Source organism: Heteronotia binoei, chromosome 9 (assembly GCF_032191835.1).
Source record: "Heteronotia binoei isolate CCM8104 ecotype False Entrance Well chromosome 9, APGP_CSIRO_Hbin_v1, whole genome shotgun sequence".
In the NCBI taxonomy this organism is placed as follows: domain Eukaryota; kingdom Metazoa; phylum Chordata; class Lepidosauria; order Squamata; family Gekkonidae; genus Heteronotia; species Heteronotia binoei.
The window spans coordinates 24,348,619-24,374,829 of NC_083231.1; the positions used below are offsets into that span (position 1 = coordinate 24,348,619).

Consider the following 26,211-nt stretch of genomic DNA (forward strand, 5'->3'; position numbering starts at 1 on the left):
CTCATTTGCATATTAGGCCACGCCATCTGGGTGGTAATCTGAGAAAAGGGATATTATGAAATCCTGCTCCCTCCCCCTGGGAAATCTAATTGTTCCTCTATCATTATCTTCCACCTGCAAGTGAGATTCCCATGTGTTTTGTCCAGCATTCCCTCTCTGGCCCTCCTTCATGTGTACGTGTTTTAACTGTGTACGTGTTTTGTTAAATTGTTTTTCATTTTTTTATATATTATGTATTTTAAAGCTTACTTTATTTTTTATTGTGGCCACCTTGGGGACCCTAAGATGGGAGAAAAGGTAGCATTAAAATGTTTTAAATAAATAAAGCAAATAAATAAGGGTTGTATTCTGATTTACACAACCCTTAGGATAATCAGAAATTACCCTTAGGTTCTTGTACTTTGCTTGCAGTAAAACTGTTTACCCCGCAATTTTGTGCCCTATTCTTTATAGGTCTATCTGCAATCATATATATATATATATATAATTGTCTTAACGCTAGCAGAGCATCAGGCATAGAGCGTATTACCAGAGGCTTTTATCATGATAGAGTAATTGATACTGTGCTCCTATTTTCTAGATGGATACCCCAAGAATGAAATTGTATACAAATGGAAGAAATCGTCAGTTGAAGTGGCAGATCCAGAATACTGGAGATTGTATCAATTTGCATTTGTAGGTTTAAGAAATACAACTGATATCTCTCGTACGCAGTCTGGTGAGGAATAACCTGGAATTTCCTTACATCTGTTTCAGATGGATGATCTTTGTTATGCATACTTCTAGGCTAATACCACACTGTATTTTAGCACGTTTGAAACTGTGTAATGAAAATGCAATTGTAGTAGTTTTCTTTGTTAGAAATTGAATATGTACACATTGAGTAATTTCTTTGCTTCCATTTTATCAGAGTACATTTCCCCAGTAGCAATTTTCATCCACAGTAAGGTATCATTTGGGGAGGAAAGGCAAAATGAAATGTTTAGCGGAAAATCACTTGCATGGTATAATTGATTGTGGAATTCTTTTCTTGTAGGAGATTATGTTGTCATGACGATCTTCTTTGATCTGAGCAGACGCATGGGGTATTTCACGATTCAAACATACATTCCTTGCATATTGACTGTTGTTCTTTCCTGGGTCTCCTTCTGGATTAATAAAGATGCAGTGCCTGCAAGGACTTCCTTAGGTACCTGTGCTCTTCCAACTCACCTGTACTTCAGTGGTCGCACACGTTTAGACATGAGCACCAGAAAGAAAATGAACCAACAGTGCCTATCCTAAGTGATGTTTGCACCCTTTTAAGGTCATTGACTTCAGCATGCGTACAAGGATGTAACTCTGGGGTGCCAAACTCATTTGTTTTGAGGGCCGGATCTGACACAAGTGAGACCTTGTTGGGCCAGGTTGGGCCATGTGTGTACTTGTTTAAGAGTAGGTAGCAGCAGGGGTCGCTTTGCAGAAAAATAAGTGGTGGAGCTCATCCAGGGATTGTTATGCAGCTGCACCGACTATTCAGTGGACAAGGTGGGGAGGAGGAGAGGGAACCCTCAGAAAGGTTCAGGAGCTGTGCTCCTGTGAGTTTCTGCTGAATCTGAGGCCTGGGTAGCAGAGATATAAACTTTTTAAAGGACACATACATGACTAAAGATTTTGTTAAAAAATATAACTTAAAATAAAACATGCTTAAAACACTAGCACTTTTTGGTCTTAAAGGTGCTTTCTTCATATTTCTCCCATGGGATCCAGGGAACTGGGCAAAAGAAGCTCTGGCTCTGGTTCACTGGAGGGGAGGAGCCTCAGCCAATTGAGAAAATTGAGGTTTTGCTCTGTGGCTCCTGTACGATTGAACAAGCCTTGCAAAGCAAGTTGAGATGCAGAAGGGAGCAAGAGAGAGGGAGAAGGAAGCTGACGAGCCAGTTACTCAGGAGCCTGATAGGAGTTCTCCGAGGGGCTGGATTCGGCCCTCAGGATGTATGTTTGAAACCCCTGGTGTAACTCTTGCACTGCAAAAGTCTTAGCAACTAAAAACAATCAGAAACTGCCTTAGTAGTACAGCTTCTTCAAACAGCATGAAAACGGCAGTACTATGAGGCATGCCGGAGAAAGCATGAATCCACAGGATGCAACCCTGTACCATGACAGTGTGAAATTATTTCCTGGTATGTTGATTTATGGATGTTGTTTCAATTCAACAGTCCATTTCTTTCTTAATCAAAAGTCCATGCCAACAGATACATAAGTGTCTGTTTTAACTGTTCCCCTTGGTTGGCTGCGGCTAAATATGTTCAGCCGCAGAATGATCACAGTTTGAAAAATGAAACCCTGTGTGCACTGTTCCATCTAGGATGCTGTATATGTGAAGTAATTCCTTATTACTGCGCCTACTGTAAGCTCTTGGACGATTGGCTACATCAGGGGGGTGTAGCCTAATATGCAAAGGAGTTCCTGTTACAAAAAAAGGCCTAACTCAGTATGGGAGATGGGTTGGGAGGACACTGGTATGATTGTGAAATCTGCAGAAACGTGCAGGGGGTAACTTAACACAAATGGCTTCCCACGTAGACCATTATCTGTCTAGTTTCATTTTCAGACAACCATCACAATGAACACAAAAGTTAGGTGCAACTCAAGCATATGATTATCACTGTCTGCCTCCCGATTTATTTCAGACTATTGAATTAAACTGTTGAGCATATTGGAGGGTTGCCAGCCTCCAGGTGGGATCTGTGGATACCCTGGAATCACACTTCACCTCCAGACTACAAAGATCAATTTCTCTGGAGAAAATGGATGCTTTGGAGACTCCCAATGAGGTCCTTGTCCTCCCCAGGCTCCATCCCCAAATCTCCAGGAGCTTCCCAATCTGGAGCTGGCTACCCATCCATCCCCCACCAGTGGCCATGGGGTAGAAGAAGATGAAGATTTTGGATTTATATCTCGCCCTATACTCTGAATCTCAGAGCGGTCGCAATCTCCTCTACCTCCCCCCCAACAAACACCCTGTGAGGTAGGTGGGGCTGAGAGTGCTTTTATAGCAACTGCCCTTTCAGGGACAGCTTCTATGAAAGCTTTGGCTGACCCAAGGCCATCTCAGCAGGTGCAAGTGGAGGAGTGGGGAATCAAACCCGGTTCTCCCAGATAAGAGTCCGCGCACTTAACCACTACACCAAACTGGCTCTCAACTAGCTACCCTTTATTCATAGGTTAAAAACTGTGGCATGGCAGGGTCATGTGAACAAGTGAATAGAACACTGGTACACTTGACTTGATCAACAACAACAGGCTGGCAAATCTGAAGATTAAGTAATGATCTTGAAGAATAACATGGACTTCCATAGATTTAAAACTCTGCTTAGGATGGCACTGTAAATCTGCCAACTTAACTTGCTATGGTATTTATGGCTTTCACTGCTAATATACTATGATACATGCTACTTTTATGCAGGGCTTATTTTTGTAGCAGGAACTCCTTTGCATATTAGGCAACACACCACGATGTAGCAAATCCTCCCTGATCTTACAGTAGGCCCTATCCTAAGAGCCCTGTAAGATCTTGGAGGATTGGCTACATCAGGGCTGTGTGGCCTAATACACAAAGGAGTTCCTGCTATTAAAAAAAGCCTTGTTTTCATTAAACTTACGTTATCATTCACCTCTCTCATCGAGACTCTAGGCAAATACCAAAATTATATTATAATTTCAGCCACAAGACTCTTAAAAAGTAGGTTTATTACAAAAGCACCATAAATTATAATAATAAAACAATTCTCAAATTAAAAGTACAAAATGAAAGTAATATAAAGCAGATTATTTTCACATTAATCTGAAGGCTTTGCTGGAATACAACCATCTTGATATAATATTTACATAAAAATATATAATAATACATAGCATAAATTCAACATTGCGTTGAATAAGTTTGGAGCTTCTGTTTGAAAATTCACTTTAACATCTAAACCAATATTTGTGTAAAATGATACCTACAGTCAGACGAAACACTGAACCATGTTGTAGCGCTACTTGAAGGAGCATGCAGTTTGGAGCTATTTTGCAGTCCTACTTTGGAGAGAAAACTCAACCCAGAAATCCTTTCATGGTTTGCACGAAAGAGGAATTGAATGAGAGTGGATGAACACATCACTCATTGAGATAGTGGTCTGGCATTCTGCCCTAAACAAACCCAGTAGCTAGAATTTTAATTTCTTAATGGTGAAAACCAACAACAAAAAAGGAGTGAGGGAGAGGAGAAAAAAAATTCAACCCAGAACAGATCAGGTAACTAAAAAGGTAGGGGAAAGGGGGAGGAAACATTTATTTATTTATTTATTTATATATATATATATATATATATATATATATATATATATATGGAAATATAAATGATAGTTATTTAAAAAGCTAAAATTATATTCCAAAAATTTTAAATCATATTGTGACTATTAAAAAGGTGTGCATAAAAATCTATCATATATAGGTTACATATATAGGTACTTTCCCCTAGTATTGAAAAATCCTTTTGAATAAAATTGCTCTTGTACTCATGGGAATGTCCCATACTTACAAACATCTTTCCTATGAGCTGGTACAAATATAAATAACATCAAATACAGGCTAAACCAAACCAAATGCATTTTGGCCACGACACCTTCCTCAATGGTTTAAATTTGTACAATATACACAATGCAATGTTTTTGTTAAAATTACAATGCTGGACCAAAGCACTGGACATCCAGATGTAAATTTTTTTACATGAACTAGGTATTTCTCATTGTTGTTTGTTAGGACCATCAAATATAGCTTCCCAGATAGTTGATGTTATTAGTCCAAATTTCTCTGTAAGCCAGGTCAGGATATAACATTGCCCAGTATTATATCTAGCCACATACAGGAAACCAAATGCATGGCTAAAGTTTTTGGACTATAATTTTTAGCTTTTTTTTCCTGATTGTCATTTATATTTCCACACAGAAGGGTTTTTCCCCCAACCTTTTAGTTAACTAGACTTTAATTTCTTTCCATTCATCCATCTAAGTCAGCAGAGTTGCAAAGGATCTGGAAAAGTAACCCAATTAAAAGATCACAATTCATGGTGTGTATGTTTCTGTGGTTTATACAGCCATGGCACCAATGTCTGTGGTTGTGTGTCCCTTGTAGTTCCATAGGAATGGCCTGTTGTGTCTTCTAGAATCTTGAGACATGAATATTCCTGCAGTTTCTCATGATGAAAAAAAACCCCAAAACCTTTCTTTTATTTCTGAACAGGCATCACCACCGTATTGACGATGACCACGCTGAGTACAATTGCAAGGAAATCTCTTCCCAAGGTTTCTTATGTAACAGCAATGGACCTTTTTGTCTCCGTGTGTTTCATCTTCGTGTTTGCTGCCTTGATGGAGTATGGCACATTGCATTATTTTACCAGCAACAAAAAAGAAGCCAAGAAGAATGACAAGAGAGTCAACAAGAAACCTGTGGTAAGTGCAAAAGCTGAGTGAAATGTTGGGAAGAACAAAACTGTAGAGAGAATGTTCTAGCAAACACTTTTCCATGGGTGAACCTTTTCAAACCCTGACCCAAGGAAGCCTGGAAATAGTTAACAGATGGTGTCACAGAGACCTCAGAGTTCAGCCTAGATTTGGAAGGGAGCTCATTGATCAGAATAATTAACAAATGGCATAATGGGCAAAGCCCATAGTTTTTGGCTGAACGGAGTGAACAGGTTTGTGGGAAGGGAGCACTCGGGCCTCTCACATCCTGTCTGGGCTTGGTGCTGCTTGCATGCAACTAAGTATACAGAGGAAAACAGGATTCTGTTTTGCTCTTTTCCCAAACTGTGGGATGGGACCCACCCTGAGCCTGTCCTACAGGAAGGGCGGGCTAAAAATCGAATAAAATAAAAATAATAAAAAAGTGGGCTGCAAAGCCTCTGAAAGTGGGTTGGAAGCCAGCCCTTCCATACAGTGTCTCCTGCCCTTTGCATCCTTCTCTTTCTTTTCTCCTCACCCACTTTTCACATTCCCACTTCCCTCTTTGTGACGATAATGGTGGGTGTAGAGTATTGGAATCAGCACAGCGCCGCGCAACCCGAGCCGCCCGCGGGTCGCCTTGCGCAGCGCGGGAAAGCCACCCCAATCAGCTCCAAGGGCGGGAAGTTCAACTGGCCAGGATTGGGCTGGCCAGCAAAGGGGATGTTCCGAGATGCTTGTATATATTAGCGGACCCGACCGCGTGTTAACCAGTTCGGTAGTGTGCTAGCTATTAAATACTTATGCCTTCACCACGACTCGTCTCTCAGTACACTACACTGGCGACGAAGGTGGGATCTAGTTAGGCCAGGCCACCCCGCGGGGAACCAGCCCTGGCCGGAGACGAGGAAGGCGAGAGACCGACGACCGAGCAGCCCGCCGCCACCATGGCGAACTCTAGCGTAACGACGGGCCACCTTGCTGAATTCAACCCAGAGCACCCCGAGAGATGGGAGACCTACACCGAACGGGTCGAGTGCTACCTGAGGGCGAACTTGATCACTGATGATGACCGGAAGAGAGACGTCCTGCTGAGCGTCTGTGGGGAAGAGACTTTCGAAATCGCACGAAACCTCTCCGCTCCAGAAAGGCTGACCGAGAGATCCTACGGGGAGATCGTGAGACTCCTCACGGGCCACTTTGCGCCCCAACCCTCCATCGTCGCCCGCCGATTCCTCTTCCACAAGAGGGACCAGAAGTCGGGGGAGACAGCGGCGGTCTACCTGGCGGCACTTCGGCAAATCGCCGGGAACTGCAGTTTTGATAAGAGGGACGAAGCCCTGAGGGACCGTTTCGTCTGGGGCCTCCGAGACGAACGGCTGCAACAGAAGCTCTTCGCAAAAGAAGAGCTCACCCTACAACAAGCCTTCAACGAGGCGACGGCGTTTGAGAGGGCCACCAAGGCGTACGGCCAGCAACGCGGGGAGGCAGTACACCAGGGTGAAGCAGAGCCAGAGGTCCGAGCAGAGGGAGACGCGTTCCAGCTCCGACGACCGCAAAGAACCGACACACGGGCCCCCGCGAGGCCACGAGCAACGGAGAGGCCCACCGCCACCACCGGTTCCAGGGGCGCCAGCTGCGGCGACCCCCACGAGCGAAGGGACTGCCCGTACCGCCACCTGGACTGCCGCAGCTGTGGGAAGACGGGCCACATCGCCCGGGCTTGCCGGGCCAAAAACAGCCGCCGCCAACCGTCAGCGCATCACGACTCCTTGGATGCCTACACGACGGCTTCCACCAGTCTACAGGTACTGAACCTGCCCCTTGCAGCCCCCGACAAGGTCAAAATGTCGGTCCTGATCGAGGGCGCCCCATGCCTCATGGAAGTAGACTCGGGTTCCTCCATCTCGATCATTTCGGAGGAAACCCTCAAGAGACTATGCCCCCGCCGCCGCCTCCATACGAGGCCAGCGGACTTCGTATTAAGGGACTTTCAAAAAAACCCGGTACACATCGTGGGGTGGGCCCGGGTGAATGTGGAACGAGGGAGTTTTAGAGGACCCCTAGACATCCTGGTGGTCAAGCGCCAACTGACCACACTCCTAGGGCTGGCTTGGTTCCAGCCTCTGGGAATCCAGCTAGTGGGGGTAGACCACATGCGGACCAGCAATTTCGACGGGGTCTGCCGGGAGTTCCCAGAGGTCTTCGACGGGTCCCTGGGGAGCTACAAGGGGCCGCCCATCACCCTACCGATCGACCCAACGGTCCGGCCCATAAGGCTCAAGGCGAGACGCGTCCCGTTCGCCCTAAAACCGAAAATAGAGGCGGAACTGGACCGCCTCACGGCCCAAGGCGTCCTAGAGCCAGTCACATACGCCGACTGGGAGACCCCTATAGTGACACCCGTAAAACCCAACGGGGAGGTGAGGATCTGCGCTGATTACAAGTGCACGATCAACAAGGCTCTACAGGACAATCCCTACCCAGTCCCGGTGGTCAGCCATGTCCTCGCAGCGCTAGCCGGGGCGAAGGTTTTTGGGAAGCTGGACTTAGCTCAGGCATACCAGCAACTGCCGGTCGACGCTAAGACAGCAGAGGCACAGACAATCGTGACCCACAGGGGGGCGTTCAGGGTTAAACGGCTGCAGTTCGGGGTGAGCGTGGCTCCGGGGATTTTCCAAAGCATAATGGACTCTCTCCTTAAAGGGATCCCCGGAGTCCAGCCCTTCTTTGACGACGTTTTGATCGCCGCCCCCACCGAAGGAGAGTTCAGCCGCCGCCTGCGAGAGGTCCTCAGACGGTTCCAGGCGGCGGGGCTGAAGGTGAAAAAAGAAAAATGCTTGTTGGGTGTTCCGCGAGTGGAGTTCCTGGGCTTCGCAGTGGACGCAGCGGGAATCCACCCAACCGCGGACAAGACCAAGGCCATTGTCCAGGCCCCTGCCCCCAAATGCAAAGCAGAACTACAGAGTTTTCTCGGATTGTTGAATTTTTACCACTCATTCCTGCCGCACAAAGCCGCGGTGGCGGAACCATTACACCGTTTGCTCGATAAACAAGCCCCATGGGTCTGGGGAAAGCGCCAAGCCGCGGCGTTCCAGGCGGTCAAAGACCTCTTAGTCTCAAACGCGGTTCTTCATCACTACGATGAAAACCTTCCCCTGATCCTGGCTTGCGACGCCTCTCCCTACGGGGTGGGAGCGGTCCTGGGGCACCAACTCCCGGACGGGAGGGAAGTGCCGGTCGCCTATTACTCCAGGACTCTGTCCCCAGCCGAGAGGAACTACGCCCAGATCGATAAAGAGGCCCTGGCGATCGTGGCGGGAGTCCACAAGTTCAACGACTACCTCTACGGTAGGCGCTTCACCATTGCCACGGACCACAAGCCACTCCTCGGCCTCCTAGCCCCCGACCGGCAAACCCCCCAAATCCTTTCACAGAGGGTTTTACGGTGGAACCAGTTCCTGAACTCGTACACCTACACGTTGGTCCACCGCCCAGGGAAAGCAATGGGGCACGCCGATGCCCTCAGCCGCCTGCCGCTGCCCGCCACAGACCCAGATCCCGCCCCGGCCCACGGGGTGATGCTTATAGAGTCCCTCCCCGAGCGCCCACTACACGCCGAAGAGGTGGCTCGAGCTACGGGCAGAGACCGAATCCTAGCGCGGGTCAGGGACTGGGTGGGAAGGGGGTGGCCAGCGGGCAAGGTGGAAGATGCATTCAGGCCATTCACGTCCAGGAAGGACGAGCTATCGACCCACAAGGGGTGCATACTCTGGGGGAGCCGGGTGGTGGTTCCCCCCCCCTTGCGCAGACAGGTGTTGGAAGATCTCCACGAGACCCACCCGGGCATCGTGAGGATGAAAGCCCTGGCCCGGAGTTACGTGTGGTGGCCAGGTATGGACGAGGAAATAGAGGGGTGGGTTAGGAGGTGCCAACCCTGCCAGGAGTCCAGGCCCAATCCGCCGTCCGCCCCGGTCCACAGGTGGGAGTCAAACGGGCGGCCGTGGTCCCGCCTCCATTTAGACTTCGCGGGGCCGCATCAGGGGCAACTCTTCTTTATACTGGTAGATGCTCACTCAAAATGGTTGGAGGTGATCCCGGTCACCTCGACCTCCACCGCAGCAGCCGTCCGGGCACTCAGAAGGGTTCTCTGCACACACGGGATCCCTGACACCCTAGTGACGGACAACGGCACGGCCTTCACCTCCCGGGAATTCCGAGAGTTCACCGAGAGGTACCTGATAAGGCACATAAGATCCGCTCCCTTCCATCCAGCCACCAACGGCCAGGCGGAGCGGATGGTGCGGACCACCAAGGAAGCCCTAGGGCGCATTGTCCAGGGGGATTGGGACCACCGCCTCTCCGCGTTCCTGTTCCACAACAGGATCACCCCAAACCCCACAACTGGTTTCAGCCCCGCCGAGCTGCTCATGGGGAGGAAACTGACCACCCGGTTAGATAGGCTCCACCCGGACAGGGCGCCGGAGGTCCGCGGGTCCCCCGAGGTTCGCGAGGCAGTAAGGGGATTCTTTCCGGGCGACCCGGTGTACGCGAAAAACTTCGCAAGCGGCCCGGAGTGGGTAGCCGGGAGGGTCCTGAGAGTAACCGGCTCCCGATCCTACGAAGTGACCACAGCAGGGGGCCAAGTACTGCGGCGACACATCGATCAGCTGCGCCGCCGCACCCTGCCCGAAGAGCCGGAGGCAGCCGGGATCAGGGAACTGCCGGAAACGGAGTCCCCAGAAGGGGCCCCGCCGACTCAAGAACAGCCCATATACGAGGTCCCCGGGGCCGCGGAACCCGTACCAGAGCCGCTACCCGACCCGGACCATCCACCGCCAGAAACGGAGCCACCCGCAGCTGGGTCGGGCTCCACACCAATAGCAACCCCGAGGAGATCAACCCGGGAACGCAGGGCACCAACGTACCTACAGGATTATGTAGTTTAAACTAGGAGGGGAGGAGTGTAGAGTATTGGAATCAGCACAGCGCCGCGCAACCCGAGCCGCCCACGGGTCGCCTTGCGCAGCGCGGGAAAGCCACCCCAATCAGCTCCAAGGGCGGGAAGTTCAACTGGCCAGGATTGGGCTGGCCAGCAAAGGGGATGTTCCGAGATGCTTGTATATATTAGCGGACCCGACCGCGTGTTAACCAGTTCGGTAGTGTGCTAGCTATTAAATACTTATGCCTTCACCACGACTCGTCTCTCAGTACACTACAGTGGGCAAGTTGTCTGTGTTCAAATTTTTATCCTTCTCTTCTGTTTTGTTCTTGGCTAGACCTGTTTTTGCAAGCCTCCTTTTGCTGCTGCTGCTGAGATTGGGCAAGACAGGAGTCTGAGCATTTTAACGAACTAATCCATGCAGCATCTTGCCATTTTTCCAAATGGCACCCCCTCCACATCCACCATCTCTTGGGTTTGTGTTTTGTTAGGAAAACAATACCCTCTGCTCATGCAAACAGCAAACCAAAAATACCTACGAAGCAGCATTTTGCTTTGTGCCTAATCGAGTATCGGGGAGACAACTCTGACATTTATAAATCATGTATGCATTTCTAACAATTTGTGACATTGTGATAAATGCCAAAACAAATGGGAAACATGTTTTATTAATAAAATGCAGGCCTATTCTGTCACTTGGATTTCATGTAGTGTGGCATGCATACATGTGGGTCAGGGGTGAAACTCACCCTCTCTTGGGCAGCCAAGCAGAGAAAAGATGGCTCATTCAGCCTCATGGTTTTCCCCTCAAGAGAGCAGCAACACTTGTTCAAACCTGGCTCCATCTCACCAAGACCACTGCTGCTCTCTCACACACTTTTCCCACTCTGGAAAAGCTATGTTGGGAAGGGCCACCCCGCCTGTGTATCGTTTCTGCAGTGTCAGGGCGGTGACTGACCTTGCCTGCTCTGTTCTATAAGCTCCAACCTGCATGGTAGTCCATAGGGCCCACCTACATAGCATGTTTTATCCCACCTTCCTCCAAGAAGCTGAGGTTTTGTCTCCACAACCCTCTTCATTTTGTCTTCGCAACAGCCATGTGAAGTATGTGACCCTAAGCAGGGATTTGAACCTACTTGGGGCCAGGGGATCCCCTGGTTTGGAGCCCCCCAGCTTCAGGGCTATCAAAAAGGGGGGATGGCTACTGGGCCACTCCATTATATCCTATAGAGACTGGACCCCATAGGGTATGTTATTATTTAGTTATTTAAAGCTTGGGGGGAGGGTGTTTTTGAGGTAGAGGCTTCAAAATTTCATCATAAATGCTGGTGCCCCTCCTCAACCCCCCACCATGTTTCAAAAGGATTGGACCAGGGGATCCAATTCTGTGAGTCACCAAAAAGGTGTGCCCCTATCCTCCATTATTTCCAATGGAGGGGAGGTATTTAAAAGGAATGCAGTTCCTTTAAATGTGATGGCAGCTCACCTGAGCTCAAAAGGAAGGGCACCTGAAGCAGGGCCTCCAAAGATGACCATAATGGTTGGGCAGGTTCATCAGGGATTAATTGGCTGTTCAGGTATGTTGGTCTCAAACAATATAGGGCTTTTAAGGTCAAGACCAGCACTGTGCCCAGAAACAAAATGGAAGCCAGTGTACATAGGCCAAAAGTGAAATGGTTCCTATGACCTACTCCAGTGTAAAGATAGGCAAACTCTAATCTGTTTTGATTCCCCACTCTGCCACATGCAGCTGCTAGGTGACCTTGGGTCAGTCACAGTTCTTGCAGAGCTGTTCTCTCAAGAGCAGTTCTGTCAGAGCTCTCTCAGCCCCACCTATCTCAAAGGGTGTCTATTGTGGGGAAAGGAAGGGAATGAGATTGCAAACCACTCTGAGACTCCAAGTGAAGGGTAGGGTATAAATCCAACTTCTCTTCCTCCTCCTTTTTTGCAGTCCCCATCCTGGCTGCATTCTCTACCAATTGAAATTTCCGAACACTATTCAAGCGTTCAGTGGTTCTATTAGTTATAAGTCATCTTGAGCAGGTCTCTGAGGAGATGGCATATAAATTTTCTAAATAAAGAATTGTTCATGGGGACCCAGGGTAGTTTCTTCGTTTCCCCCCTCTTCTGCTCATAGTCTTTATTCTGAGTATTTCTTCCAACTTTGGAGTGTGTAGGTTGAAACTGCCCTTATTGTGGGGGGAGAAATTTTGGAGAAGTCACTTCCTGTTCTTGCTAAGAATGTGGTGAGAGATCGTTGCTGGTTCTGATGGTATAGAAGATGTGTATAGTACATTCTGCTTTATTTGTGCTTATTGGAACAGAAATCTTTTTTTTAAAAAAACCCACCCAGTTATTAAATAGTTGATAATTATACACTAGAACTAAAGAGCTGATCCTAAGATACAATTTATTTTTTTTAAAAAAATCTGCCAACCTTTATTCAGGCCTTGAATTCAGCAGGAGCTCACAGGAGCGCAGCTTCTGAACGTTTCTGAGGGTTCCCCCTCCTCCTCCTAACCTGCCTACCTTGTCCATGGAATAGTAGGTGCAGCTGCATAACAATCCCTAGATTAGGAGAGTGGGCAGCCAGACAGCCACCAGGAACTTTGCCACACCCCCAGCAGCTCTCATTAATACCTGGAGAAGCCCGCACCACCCTTTCTCCACTTCTTATGTGATTTTGGATGGCGGGTGGCTTGCTGGTGTTTGATTGTGGGTGGTGGTGGTGGCCAAAGATAGCCCCAGGTGAATAAGGCCTGCTTGGGCTGGCTAGATCTCTAGCCAGCCCAAGCAGGCCTCACTCACCTGGGGCTCTTTCTTGTGTCGGGTTGCTTTTGGCTAGTGGGAGGGTGGCATATAGTTAATGAGTTATGCTAATGAGCTCCACAACCTATTTTTCTACAAAACGACCCCTGGCAAGCACCAGTCATTTCCAACTCTTGGGGTGATGTCTCTTCACACCGTTTTCACGACAAACTTTTTACGGGGTGGTTTGCTATTGCCTTCCCCAGTCATCTACACTCCCCCCCCCCCAGCAAGCTGGGGACTCATTTTACCGACCTCGGAAGGATGAAAGGCTGAGTCAACCTTGAGCCGGCTACCTGAACCCAGCTTCCACTGGGATCGAGCTCAGTACTGCAGCTTTATATTAATGAGCACAGATGCTTAGTGTATCACACTGGTCTTTTTGACATTGCTGATGGCTGTGGAAAGTGCCAACAAGTCTCAGCCAATTTATGGTGAACTCCGTATGGTTTTCAAGACAAGAGACATTCAGAGGTGTTTTGCCATTGCCTGCCTCTGCATAATGACCCTGGTATTCCATGGCGGTCTGGTCTCCTATCCAAATCTGGAACAGGGCTGAACCTGCTTAGCTTCTGATGAGATCGGGCTAGGTTGGGCTATCCAGGTCAGGTGCTTTTTGACATCACAAACAGTCTTTTTACATGTCATGAGGCATCTGGCTGCTGAACTGCAGAAATTTCCTTTCTCTTTAGGGACAGTAACTTGTCTACACTGCTAGCTGAGCCGCTAACAGCTGCTTTCTCACTTTGAGTCTCAGCTTCCAAAGAAGACACTAGGAACATAATAAACATTTAATAATCCCCAAAGGGTAAACATAATAAAATATTAATGTGCAGCATATCATTAGAAAATAGATACATTTCACCATCTAGAAATAAAGAAGACGTTACTCCTTGTCACTGCAAGGTGGGGATTTTTATGAAGTTTCTGAGCATGACAGAAGAATGAGGGGATTCTTAAAAGAGGACTGCAAAGAGCATTCTCAAGTAGAAGGCTGAGAAGAAGCAAAGGGTTAGGATAGAGCAACATCTGAGATGTCAATCACTCTACATTGTGTTACCTCCCAGTGCTGAAGCAAATATTTAAAGCAAACAATTCACCAAATTTTGCAATTTCCAGATTCTTTGCAATCAGAATTAAAAAGAATGGATTACATCCTACCAGACTACTCAGGTAAGGGTGGAGCCTTCCTCCAAAAGAAGGAATCTTCTGCAGAAGTAAGGTTTCATGTTAGCTGAGTGGAGTAGTAGGTTACACCCCGGTCAATTATTATGACTGCTGCCATAAACATTGGTTGCCCTTTGCCCAGTGCTAATGGGGGGATTCCTACTGGCATGCCAGTTTGGTGTAGTAGTTCAGTGTACGGACTCTTATCTGGGAGAACCGGGTTTGATTCCTCCAACTTGCAGCTGCTGGAATGGCCATGGGTCAGCCATAGCTCTCGCAGAGTTGTCCTTGAAAAGGCAGCTTCTGTGAGAGCTCTCTCAGCCCCACCTTCCTCACAGGGTGTCAGTTGTGAGGGAGGAAGATATAGGAGATTGTGAGCCACTTTGAGACTCTGAGATTCAAAGTGAAGGGCAGAATGTAAATCCAATATCTTCATCTTCTTCTTCTCGTCCCCCATTGGCACTCAAATGGTGGTAGGAAAAAAATGGCGGAAGGTGACATTGCATAACACCAGATCGTTTTTGTTGAAAAGATGGAAATGATATAACCATATCACACAACACTCCAGGAAGCTTCCCAGTCTTTGTGGTAACAGATATAGGGATCAGGAGGTTTCCTGGAGAGTCATGCAGTGTCGAGCATCGATATTTCTCAATAAATAGTCTTTAGTTATTGAATCAAAAGTTGCTTTATTTTAGGAACTCAGAAGCTTTACCAAAGACACAATCCTTGGAAGTAATGACATATACAGTGGTACATAGTTGCTATATAGTATAACTTCAAAGGGTATCGTGCAGATGCAGCTTGAGTCACGGGTTCAAAGGTTACTACACAGTGGGCGATTTCCCACACAGCTTACCGAGGAGCAAAGTCCCTCCTCACCGCGCAGCGTCTGCTCAGATTTCCCACCAACTGCTCCGCTGGTTCAGGAAGTGCCAGACCTTTTGCGTCTCAAAATGGAAATCGCTAAAACCCTAGTTTACGTTAGCAACGCAAAAGGTCCGGCACTTCCTGAATCCGTGGAGCAGTTGGTGGGAAATCCAAGCAGATGCTGCGCGGTGAGGAGGGACTTCGCTCCTCAGTAAGCTGTGTGGGAAATTGCCCAGTATCTATTTTATTACTAAAGAATTTAGGCTATTTAAAAACATCTCCCTTTCTCACACTTCTCTGAGACCGGATAAGAACTGTCTGTGTGAATCTGGGGGAGAAGCACATCACAGCTTTAGTAGCCAGGCTGCAGCATAAACACCCTTGGACTGGATGGATTTATTACTTGCCCAAAGGTTGAAAGGAGAGGGGTGGGGTGGAGACTAGTGACCTGCTCTTTGTCTAAGGAACCATCATGGCACACCGAAATATGCATGCTTGACATGCAGTGTAGTTCTACCAATTCTGTTTCTGTTTTGTGTTTTGGCTGCAAACAGTGTTTCAGCATTGTACAAGTGCTGATGCTTGTCTTCACCCCACTCCCAACCCGATCCTCTGGCCACTTTCCAGCCAAGGAAACGCTCGTTTCACAGTTTGCTGGTTTTCTGAGCCTCCAGCTCCAGCTCCCTCCCCCGCTTTAGTGTTTGAAATCCCTGACCATTTGTCAAACCACTTTGCTTCCCTTTTCAGTTCCTCCTTAATATCGATAGTTATATAGCAAAATATTTCCTAAGCCACCCAAAGAATACCTTATTGTTCCTTCACAGTAATCTCCTCTGCTTATTTGCACTGCTTAGTTGGGGACTCCCATGACTGAATGCTCCTCTGAATAGTAAAAATCCGTGCACATAGAAAACTAGCGTCACAGGCATATGGCTAGGACATGCTAATTCTCTCAAAGTGCAAGCAATTTGTTTGGGATGATGAAGCAATCAAGTGGTCCCCTGCCTTCAGTCTGAAATGGTATAGTCCTGACACAAGCTTTAGCAGAGGTGCCTGGCGCCCATTCATATGACTAATCTAATCTTGACTAAGGCAGACTGTGATGTTTAATTATTGTAAATCACCTTGAACCAATAGGGAAGACAGGGTGCAAATGGTTTAATAAACAAATAAGTGCAGTTATTGTAAATAGTTTGAAAAATGCAGCATTCATAAATACTGAAATAAGATTATTAATCATCTCTATATTAGTGCTGTGCTTTACCTTCTTGTTTTCTGCTGAGTCTCTCCCAATTCCTCTCCTCACAGTAACCATATGGCTTTTGTATACATCGCAGGGCTTTTTTTTGTAGCAGGGACTCCTTTGCATATTAGGCCACACACACACACCCAATGTAGCCAACCCTCCAAGAACTTACAGGGCTTTTTGTACAGGTCCTACTGTAAGCTCCAGGGGAATTGGCTCCATCGGGGGGGGGGGGGGGGGCGGGGTGCAGCCTAAGATGCAAAGGAGTTCCTGCGATAAAAAAGCCCTGTATACATGGATTCCACAATCCTCACTGTAGCCTTTTTGGTAGTCAGAAGGGGTTCCCACCTCCCTCTTTGGAAAATCTGGCAGGAATCAGCTCAATGTTTGAACCCACAAAAGGAAACTGTCCATAAATGGCTGCCAGGAAGATGTATTGTGGAACTTGGTGAGGGAAAAACACCTCATGTTGGACAAATTTGTTTCCCTCAGAGTGCCTGTTTGGTTAACAGAGCAGAGGAACAGATACATGCCTGACAGTGCTGATTTCAGTTGCTTAAAGACCTGGATAGATTGTATAGATAGCAATGTTTCAGTTTATTGATATGGACATTCTTCTACATTTGGCTGCTGAGGCGTTCTACTTGTCTTTGATCCCAAAGCTTTTCTGCAATGCTTACAATTCAATTAAAGGAATTAGATTCTTTCAGCCAACAAGATATAATTGTTTAGTAACCGAAATGTCAAAAATAGGCTCTATCAGGAACTTTTATTTCTTTACATGATGAGCAATTATCTCCCTGCTCTATTATAATGTGTCTAAGTGTTGCATTTTAACAACATTGCTGATGGTAATTGGCTCAATTAGATCCTAAATGTTACCAAGAATGCTGAAAAAGCAGCTAGTGCTGTAATAACCAATTTAAAATTTAATCATACAATTTCAGCAACTTTTGTTGAAGCTTTTGAATAATTCCACAGGCTGCTGGATACTGTACCTTTTCGGCTCCATTATATGAAGCCCAGCAGGCTACACAGACATTGATCTGAGGCCCAGTCACCATGTTGGGAAAATCAGAGGTCCATCCATTGGCCAAAGTCGGTTCTTGGGTCTAATAACAGACTCCCTGAAAGTATGTGGCTCCGTATGGTAGTTCTATGTTGTTCTATGTTCTATGTGCCAAACAACAACAACAGCTGGTTTTTTTTCAGGCTGGGCATATTGAACTCAAAACAATATTAATATTTTCTGATATTCCCATATCCCAATACCGGCATGGTATTCAGATTCAGTGAATATTCTGGAAAGCAGATTCTTTTCAGCTCCATTATATCCTATTGGGGTTCAATGGAGAATTGAGCTGGGGGTATCTGGTGCTCAGGGAGGGAGCTGTGTTTTGAGGTAGAGGCACCAAATTTGCAGCATAGCTGCCGGTGCCTATCCACACACCCCAAGTTTAAAAAAGATTGATCCAGGGGGTCCAATTCTGTGGGTCTCGGAAGAAGGTGCCCCATCCTTCACTGTTTCCAATGGAGGGAAAGAAGGCATTTAAAGGGAATGTGGTCCCTTTAAATGCCTTTTCCAAACAGCAAGTTTACCCAGAGATATTAAAGGGTTTGCAAGCCTTTTAACCATCTTCTGGATGAACTTGCTGCAGAGTCACATTGTTTGGGGAAGGCATTTAAAGGGACCACAATTCTTTCAAATGCCCTTTAAGTTTGGATATCTGGCAACCCTGAAAATCATGAATATTCTTGAGATTTTTCGGGGGCCATGACCATTTCAATTTAAAACCATCTTAACCCCACCCCCACCCCCAAAAAATAAGGGTATTTTGGGGCCTGGTTTATGCCGAATGTATACCCCCTAGCTAGGTTTTTGCATTTATATGACATCATGTTCACAGGTTGTGATATGTTCTGTGGTTAGCGCCACACCTTTCCAAAACATCTTGCATGATGTGTATTGGTCAGATTTTAACCAATGTAAGTCCAAGCCTAAGGGCAATAAACAGTTGTGCTTTACATAATGAAACTAGCCTATTTGGAACATGCAGTGACCGAAACTGAAATTGCTAGCTGGGAAGAACTGAACAATCCTCCCTGGGAGAGCTGCAGTAGTTCGGAAGAGCTGAGAAGCAGAAATTAATGGCAGCTGAATTCTTCATTGACTGCACTGAAATCAGCAACCTAGTACAGAGCTGTTACACTTCATCTTGTCAGGAGGAAAGGGGAACTGCTCCTAGGGCAACAAACAAGCTTAAAGCTTACTTCCTTCCACCCCCAAAGCCTTCAGCGGTTTTCTTCCAGCCCAATTTCAATACTGCGGGTCAGCCATAATGGGAGAATAGCATTGAAGAAAGGCATAGGGTGGCAGGGTTTAGCTCCCTCAACCATGCATTTAATTTTTTTTTATTTAAAAAGAGGTATCCCTGGCTTAGTTTTCTCTAGTGGTGTGCAATCAGAAACTGCCAACGCTAAAATTGTCCAAATTACCCTGCATCAGACTGGCGAGGCAATATCCGACTCTGATTGGGAAGGTTATTCTCAGTCAACTGCCTACGGTGTGTTCCTATTGCCTGCAAGAAGGGAAAGAGAAGCAGGCCTTCCAGACAATCTGATCCCAGGGAGGGATGAGCAGAGCCTGTAACCAATCATGCTATCCTATGTTGCAATTTCCCTCCAAATGCTGATCAGTACTTTTGGCTGTTAAACCTTGAATTTACTTTGGAAACCATGCCTGGACCTTGCCTGGTGTATGCATAATTTAATTTAATTTACTTTTTCAGTTTATACCCCACTCTATCTCGCAGGTGGGCTCAGGGCAACGTACAACATTAAAAACTTGACAACAACATTAAATAAACCACATCCAAGCAAAACAATATAATTACAGGATTATCAGATTAGATCGGAAACCAGGATCCGCGTCATTGGCTACCAGTCATAAAACCACATATAGGCTGGTAGTATTCAGCATAATTTACGCACCTAGGTAGAAGGGTGCTGGGGGAAGTGATAACTTCAGGGGACACCTGCTGGATCAATTAAAAGCCTGTCAGAAGAGCTCTGTCTTGTAGGCCCTGCGGAACTTAGATAAGTTCCGCAGGGCCCAGATCTCTAGCGGGAGCTCATTCCACTAGGTAGGGGCCCGGACCCTTGGCTGGAATAGAGACTGGTTTGATTTGTTTTGATTAGTAATGGTAGCTAGCTTTTCCTTTGTTCCTCAATAGAAGTCGCGGGGGGGGGCACCTTGTTCAGGAGCCCATAAAATCAGACAGCCAAAATCAGACACTTGAAACTTGCGAGATGTTTAATAGAGGGGAAGGACTTGATTTGCTGAAATCTTAGTGCCATTTGGTGAAAAAAAATAGCTGCTCCAGAACCCTGCCATTCTCTCTAATTTTTCTCCACAGAAAATAATGGCTAAACATCCAATGTGACATGACTTTCCAATACAATAAACACATTCCCCACATCGGATGAAAATGATAATCCTGCCCTTTCTGAAATTACAATACAAAAATAAAACAACACATTTTCAAGTGCTCACCCCTAGTTTCCTTTGTGGGAGGCCACCCCATGCCACCAGTGATAGCTCTCTCTGTGTGGACCTTACATGTAGGAAGCACCATTGCTATGTACTTTGATGCTTTTACAACAAATGAATGAGATTTTGAGACCTGAATTCTCAGAAAATCCTTATTTCATGTCTCACATCAGCTTTCAAGATGTATTTCACATCCGATCTTACTGGCCACTGGTGGAGGTGTACATATGTCCCTTACCTTTCAGCCTGGCTGGCTGTGAATGCAAGCAACACATTTGCCTCCCTCTCCTGCAGGGACAGCGCCATGACTGTCACCAAGTGGGGGATGTAGTGTGGCTTGCTTCTGTCTCCCCCTGGTTGCAATACAGTGCGAGCAGACAACATAGGTGCCTCTCTTCAATACAGACACAGCCATGCCTGTGTATTTTTTTTTGGAGGGGGGGGAATATAGTGCCTCTGTGCCCATCCTGTTTGCAACATGGTTGAACTATATATTAAGGGGAGAAGCCTCAGATTTGCACCGCGTAATTCTTCTATATGTTTAAACTCATTCCTCACATAATTTTTAGCACAGCATCTCCTGGGAATACAGTGTTGAATTCCAAATAATGCATATGGTTGTCAGACAATGGAACTTCAAATTAGGCAGACTCCATTTGTTACAATGTTTAAGCCTTTATTTGATAATCCATAGTTTCTGAGCGCAGCAGGATTGGAACTGATACTCTTCCCTAGAAACATAGATATTTTAATGAGTTGTACATCAAAGGTTTTCTAAACAATCTACATTCCCACAATGAAGTGATACATTTCACACAGTTGTTTTCTCTTATCTCATTGTGGTTCACATTCTCACAGACGACCAAACTGGCCTTCCCTGAGGCATTTTATCTTCAAAGAGTGTTTGCCTTTGTTAGTATCAGAGACAGGAATTCACACTAGGGTTAGTAGCAGCTTTGCTTCTGCTTTGATATGCAAGGTTTCTGCTTGTGGTTAATGGCATAGCATAGAAAAATGGAGTCAGTTAAGCTAAGCAGTTCATTACAGTTTGAACCCAGCATTACATTATATCATAGTAACTTTCCAGTGTCTGACAATGGTTGCCAGTGAGGGACAAGCATGCTTAGCAACTGTATGAAAAGCCAAATCAACAATGCTAGTCAAATCACTTGGCTACTTTACTGATCCAGACAGCCAACACAAGAGCCGGGTTGTTTCTAGGAGTACCACAGTCTTAGCAATATAGTCCTGAGACTACTCAGAAAAATCCTCCATTTTATTCACTGAAGCTTACTCTCAGGTAAGTGTTCCTAGGGCTTTAGCCTCAGAGTAGTATGTGCAAATAATGAGTAAAATTGTATGGAACTCTTTGGGTGATAACAGATAGGCAGTGTGGGGTGGTTGGGAGGCGTCCCGAATTGGGCCAGCTCAAAAACAGCCACTCCAAAGCCTCCATACGCTCCCCAGTGAAGCGCCTGCATCCCATCTGCCAGGTGCCTCCACACGCAAAGGTGCCTCAGAAGCCAGACTGCTCTTTCTTCCCCCAACAAGTTAAGCGCTCAAGTGCTCCCAACAATTTTTAAGGGGGGGGGGAGCGGAAGCAATTTGGGACGGCGTGGCACTTTCACACAGTCGAGTCACCTCGCATCCACCCTGCCACTTCCAGACACCGACTGGGCAACCGGTTGTCAGCTCAGAAATTTGCTACCACTTCGGATGTGGTGGCTTTTTGAGCCGGCCTGTGGAGGCCGGAGGATGAAGTGAGGACGGGATGGGGACAGGCAGCAGACGTTTGTGTATTGAAGGATTTTGGGGATTGATTTCAGAGCCGTCCGAGTCGGCCCAAAGTGCCGGTCTGCAATCACCCTTTATGTCTTTCCTTTGCATTGTGCCCATGAGACTTGAGCAAAATCTTATATCTTTGTTTTTAGAATCCACCTGCTCTTGCTATCCACCCTGGCTCTACGTTAATTCCAATGAACAATATCCATCGCCTGCAAGAACACAATGACCATTATGGCTACGAGTGCCTTGAAGGTAAGGACTGCTCCAGCTTCTTTTGTTGCTTTGATGACTGCCGCACAGGATCATGGCGAGAAGGAAGAATACACATCCGAGTGGCCAAAATTGACTCCTACTCTCGGATCTTCTTTCCTACAGCCTTCACCCTATTCAACCTTGTTTACTGGATTGGTTACCTTTACATGCAACCAAAATACTACATCAAGTGATGGATATTTCTGAACTCTTTCTATCCTATATGCTACACATGTTATGTGTTTAACAGTTTTTTGTTAAAATTGTAGTTAATCTGCTACCGACTGCCATTCAAATTGGAAAGTAATAGTCTGCGAAAGATCCCTATTCCTAATTATCTACGAGATAAATTGAAGTTCAATAGAATTGTGCTCAGGCCTCGTTCCTACAGTCCCAGAACTGAGTAGTTATCTCTACTGTTTTGTCATTTCCTTTGCCACGCTGGAACTGAAGAAATCGCACAGGAATGGAAGAAACTATGACATCATCAGATAGCGCTACTGTAGGTCCTTTCCAATTGATCTTATCTGGCAATGCAGAAATGACAACTAAAGCTTCTCATAAAAAGCAACCCATATGAAGAACTAGCTGTGATGCGTAATGTGTATGCACACCTTCAATGTTTATTTATTCAAAGTATTTGCCACCCCACTTTTTGATCAGGGATCACCAAAGCAAACATCACCATTTTTAAAAAAAAAAAACAAGTATCAAAATAAAAGTTAACAAAAAAAAAGTGTAACAAAATTAAACTAAATCACTGTAGAGAGACATATCAGACATCTGGTAGCAGAAGGGGATGAAGAATCATCTCAAGCAGAACTGGAAACTCTTCTTTAGAGACAGCCAGTTTGGTGTGTAGTGGTTAACGTGTGTGGACTCTTATCTGGAGAATCGGGTTTGAGTCCCCACTCCTCCACTTGCACCTGCTGGAATGGCCTTGGGTCTAGCCATAGCCCTGGCAGAGGTTGTCCTTGAAAGGGCAGCTGCTGTAAGAGCTCTCTTAGCCCCACCCACCTCACAGGGTGTCTGTTGTGGGGGAGGAAGGTAAAGGAGATTGTGAGCCCGCTCTGAGACTCTTCGGAGTGGAGGGCGGATATAAATCCAATATCTTCTTCTTTAAAAGGGTCACTTATTGAAAGGTGAACCGTGCAGGGGGAAAGCAGATTTCCTCAGTAACAGCATTCCATGGCATTGGGGACTACCACCTAAATGCCCTAAAATACGTCAGTAAGTTGGACATTAACTGATGAAGGGATGCATGAAAAGATCCTCGATGTTGATTTGAGAGGTCAAGCAAATGTATACGATGGAAGTATTATTTATTAAGCAACAATCACAACTGAGAATTTTTTCTATATTCTAAGATAGAATAGTACAACAAAATTCTACAGGGGACAAGTGTGGCATTACTGAGAAAATCTTGATAGCCGATGATGCAGTTCTTAAGACTGAAGAACCAATTGAACGAGGTAGTCATGATTTTCTCCAGTTCCCATTTTATCTCCAGCCCCCCCTTAAACTGTTCCTAATGATCCACTGATCCCGAGGAACAAAATTTCCAGGAGGTTCAGTCAGCTGCAGCGAGAGACAGGAGCAGGAAATTCCTACACCATGAGCAAATTCCATTGGATACAAACTGCTTGTTAAATTACATTTGCCCGGATCATTTGATGGTAGCAGGAAACACCAGTTCCTGGAGGCTTTTTCAGCTCGTGTGCTTTAGAATGTTACTTTCGGGGAAGGGGGGACAGCAACCAGGAACTACTGAGGCCCTCAGCCATCCTGAACCTGAGAAAGCCAATAGCACAGGTACCGGTATATTAAGCACAATATATCCTTCAAAACCTCACTGGTTGAATTATAACTCTCACACAAAAGGTGTGTAAACAAAACATTTAATGCACATAAGAACATAAGAGAAGCCTTGTTGGATCAGGCCAATGGCCCATCCAGTCCAACATTCCAAGTCACATAAGAACACAAGAGAAGCCATGTTGGATCAGGCCAAGGGCCCATCCAGTCCAACATTCCAAGTCACATAAGAACATAAGAGAAGCCTTGTTGGATCAGGCCAATGGCCCATCCAGTCCAACATTCCAAGTCACATAAGAACATAAGAGAAGCCTTGTTGGATCAGGCCAATGGCCCATCCAGTCCAACATTCCAAGTCACATAAGAACACAAGAGAAGCCATGTTGGATCAGGCCAAGGGCCCATCCAGTCCAACACTCTGTGTTACACAGTGGCCAAATATATATATATATATATATATATATATATATATACACACACACACACACACACACACACACACACACTGTGGCTAATAGCACAATTTATAATAAGTCGATACAGCAAAATAATAGAACAAACACCTTCACAGTGTTCTCCCAGTCTGTTTTCCTAAAGTTCACCTCAGAGGCACCGCTTTCAGCCACTTCTCACAATCTGGAATCTGGGTGAAGACAAGGGTGTCGTTCTGCTCAACTTCTCACAAAGAGATCAAAAAGACTGGATTTCCTACAGTTTCATTGGTTTAACCCTTCGTCAGTCTTCTCTCAATGCCGCTTTAACTGGAGCCACAGTACAATGAATTCAGTCACGGATCAACGCAATTCAGTCACGGATCTGCTGCCATAGGAAATCCAGGAAATACTTTTTTTGATCTCTTTGTGAGAAGTTGAGCAGAACAACGCCCCTGTCTTCACCCAGATTCCAGATTGTGAGAAGCAGCTGAAGGCAGTGCCTCTGAGACGCACTTTAGGAAAACAGACTAGGGGAGCGCCGTGAGGGCGTTGTTCTATTTTTTTGCTGTATGGACTTCCTATAAATTCTGTACTAAATGTTTGTTTACACACTTTTTGTGTGAGAGTGATAATTCAACTGGTGAGCTTTTGAATGATATATTATCCTGAACCTGAGGTCTGTCTGTTGGGGTTTGGCTTATGCATGGCCACTCAGTTCTTGCCAGACACCAGGGACTCAGAAAGAATGATCTTGTATGAGCAAGAAATCTTCTTAATAGCAGTAGGGTAGGGAACGTAAGACGCCCTGATCTGAGCAACTTGAGAACTGTATTCCTCTGCTGCCTGCAGACCTTGTGCCTTTTTGGCCTTTTGTCTTTTGGATCTCCAGGCCATTTCCCTCTCCTTGCTTTGCTTTGAACTTTGTTTTGTCCTGCTGTCAACCACAGATTGGTTAGACAGTCACCATTCTATCACTGTATTGATCTCTCTTCTGCAATTGACTTTTCCTTAATGGTGGTTTAACTAGGGGAAGCTCTGAAAGGAATTCTTAAATGGGGGCATGCATAGTTTCCTATATACTGTGGCAAGTCCTTAAAGAGATGGGAGTACCAGACCACCTCACATGTCTCCTGAGAAACCTGTATAAGGGTCAAGAAGCAACTGTCAGAACGGGATATGGAACAACTGAGCTACAGACACCGGTAGAACTGAATATGACAAATCTTCATAGAAGGCAAGGTTGGGAAAGAAGAATTAGCATGCCAGTGCTTCTTGAGTCATTTTTAAAAATAATTTCTTGGTTTTCATGTTTTGTATAAAACTGTCTGATGTGCTAGTGTTTTGTGGTTTGGCCACTCTTTGTCTGAAGTGACTTGAAATATTGGTTTTCAACTCTCTAGCTGTATGGAGGCAGAGCACTGTCTGAATTCCTTTTCTGCCTGATGGGTGGTTCCATGAACTTAGCCAACATAAAATGGGTCCAATAAACTCTACCAATTTACCTCTTCCGATTTGCAGTCTATATCGTAATGCACTGCAGTAATTTCTAAGGGTGGTTGGGGGTAGCCTCTGGTCTAGCTCAGCTGACAATATCATAGAGGGTTTAGTACATACAAAGTGTTGGGAGGTTATCATTGACTGAGCTGCTCATATCCTAGAGAGGGACAAGACAGAAAAGGACCTAAGGAATAAGGGATGCAAAGCCTAGAAAAGAAGCAGATAGGCATCCAAGGAACAGACTACAGACCCATGGAATAGAAACAAGGAGGAAGAATCTCAAAAGAGACAGCAACCTGGGAGATGAGAGGTGCTGCATGCCTTTTGATTGGCTGGGATAATGAAAGCGAAGCATCCAGGAAGCATTGCCCTCACTC

The 26,211-nt window shown here is 46.0% G+C and overlaps 1 protein-coding gene across 3 annotated transcripts in view; it reads left to right on the top strand.

The window, feature by feature from the left end:
* GABRG1 (gamma-aminobutyric acid type A receptor subunit gamma1) overlaps positions 1-22,643 on the top strand; it is a 137,687-nt gene extending 115,044 nt beyond the window's left edge. For 2 of the 3 annotated variants that reach the window (XM_060246307.1, XM_060246305.1), the window contains exons 6-9: positions 581-718; positions 1,037-1,189; positions 5,266-5,477; positions 21,983-22,643. In XM_060246307.1, coding sequence (XP_060102290.1) covers positions 581-718; positions 1,037-1,189; positions 5,266-5,477; positions 21,983-22,282 — 803 coding nt within the window. In that variant the 3' untranslated portion in view covers positions 22,283-22,643. The remainder of the gene's footprint in view (positions 1-580; positions 719-1,036; positions 1,190-5,265; positions 5,478-21,982) is intronic. The other variant, XM_060246306.1, reaches the window with a different exon arrangement.
* The last annotated feature ends 3,568 nt before the right edge of the window (positions 22,644-26,211 follow it).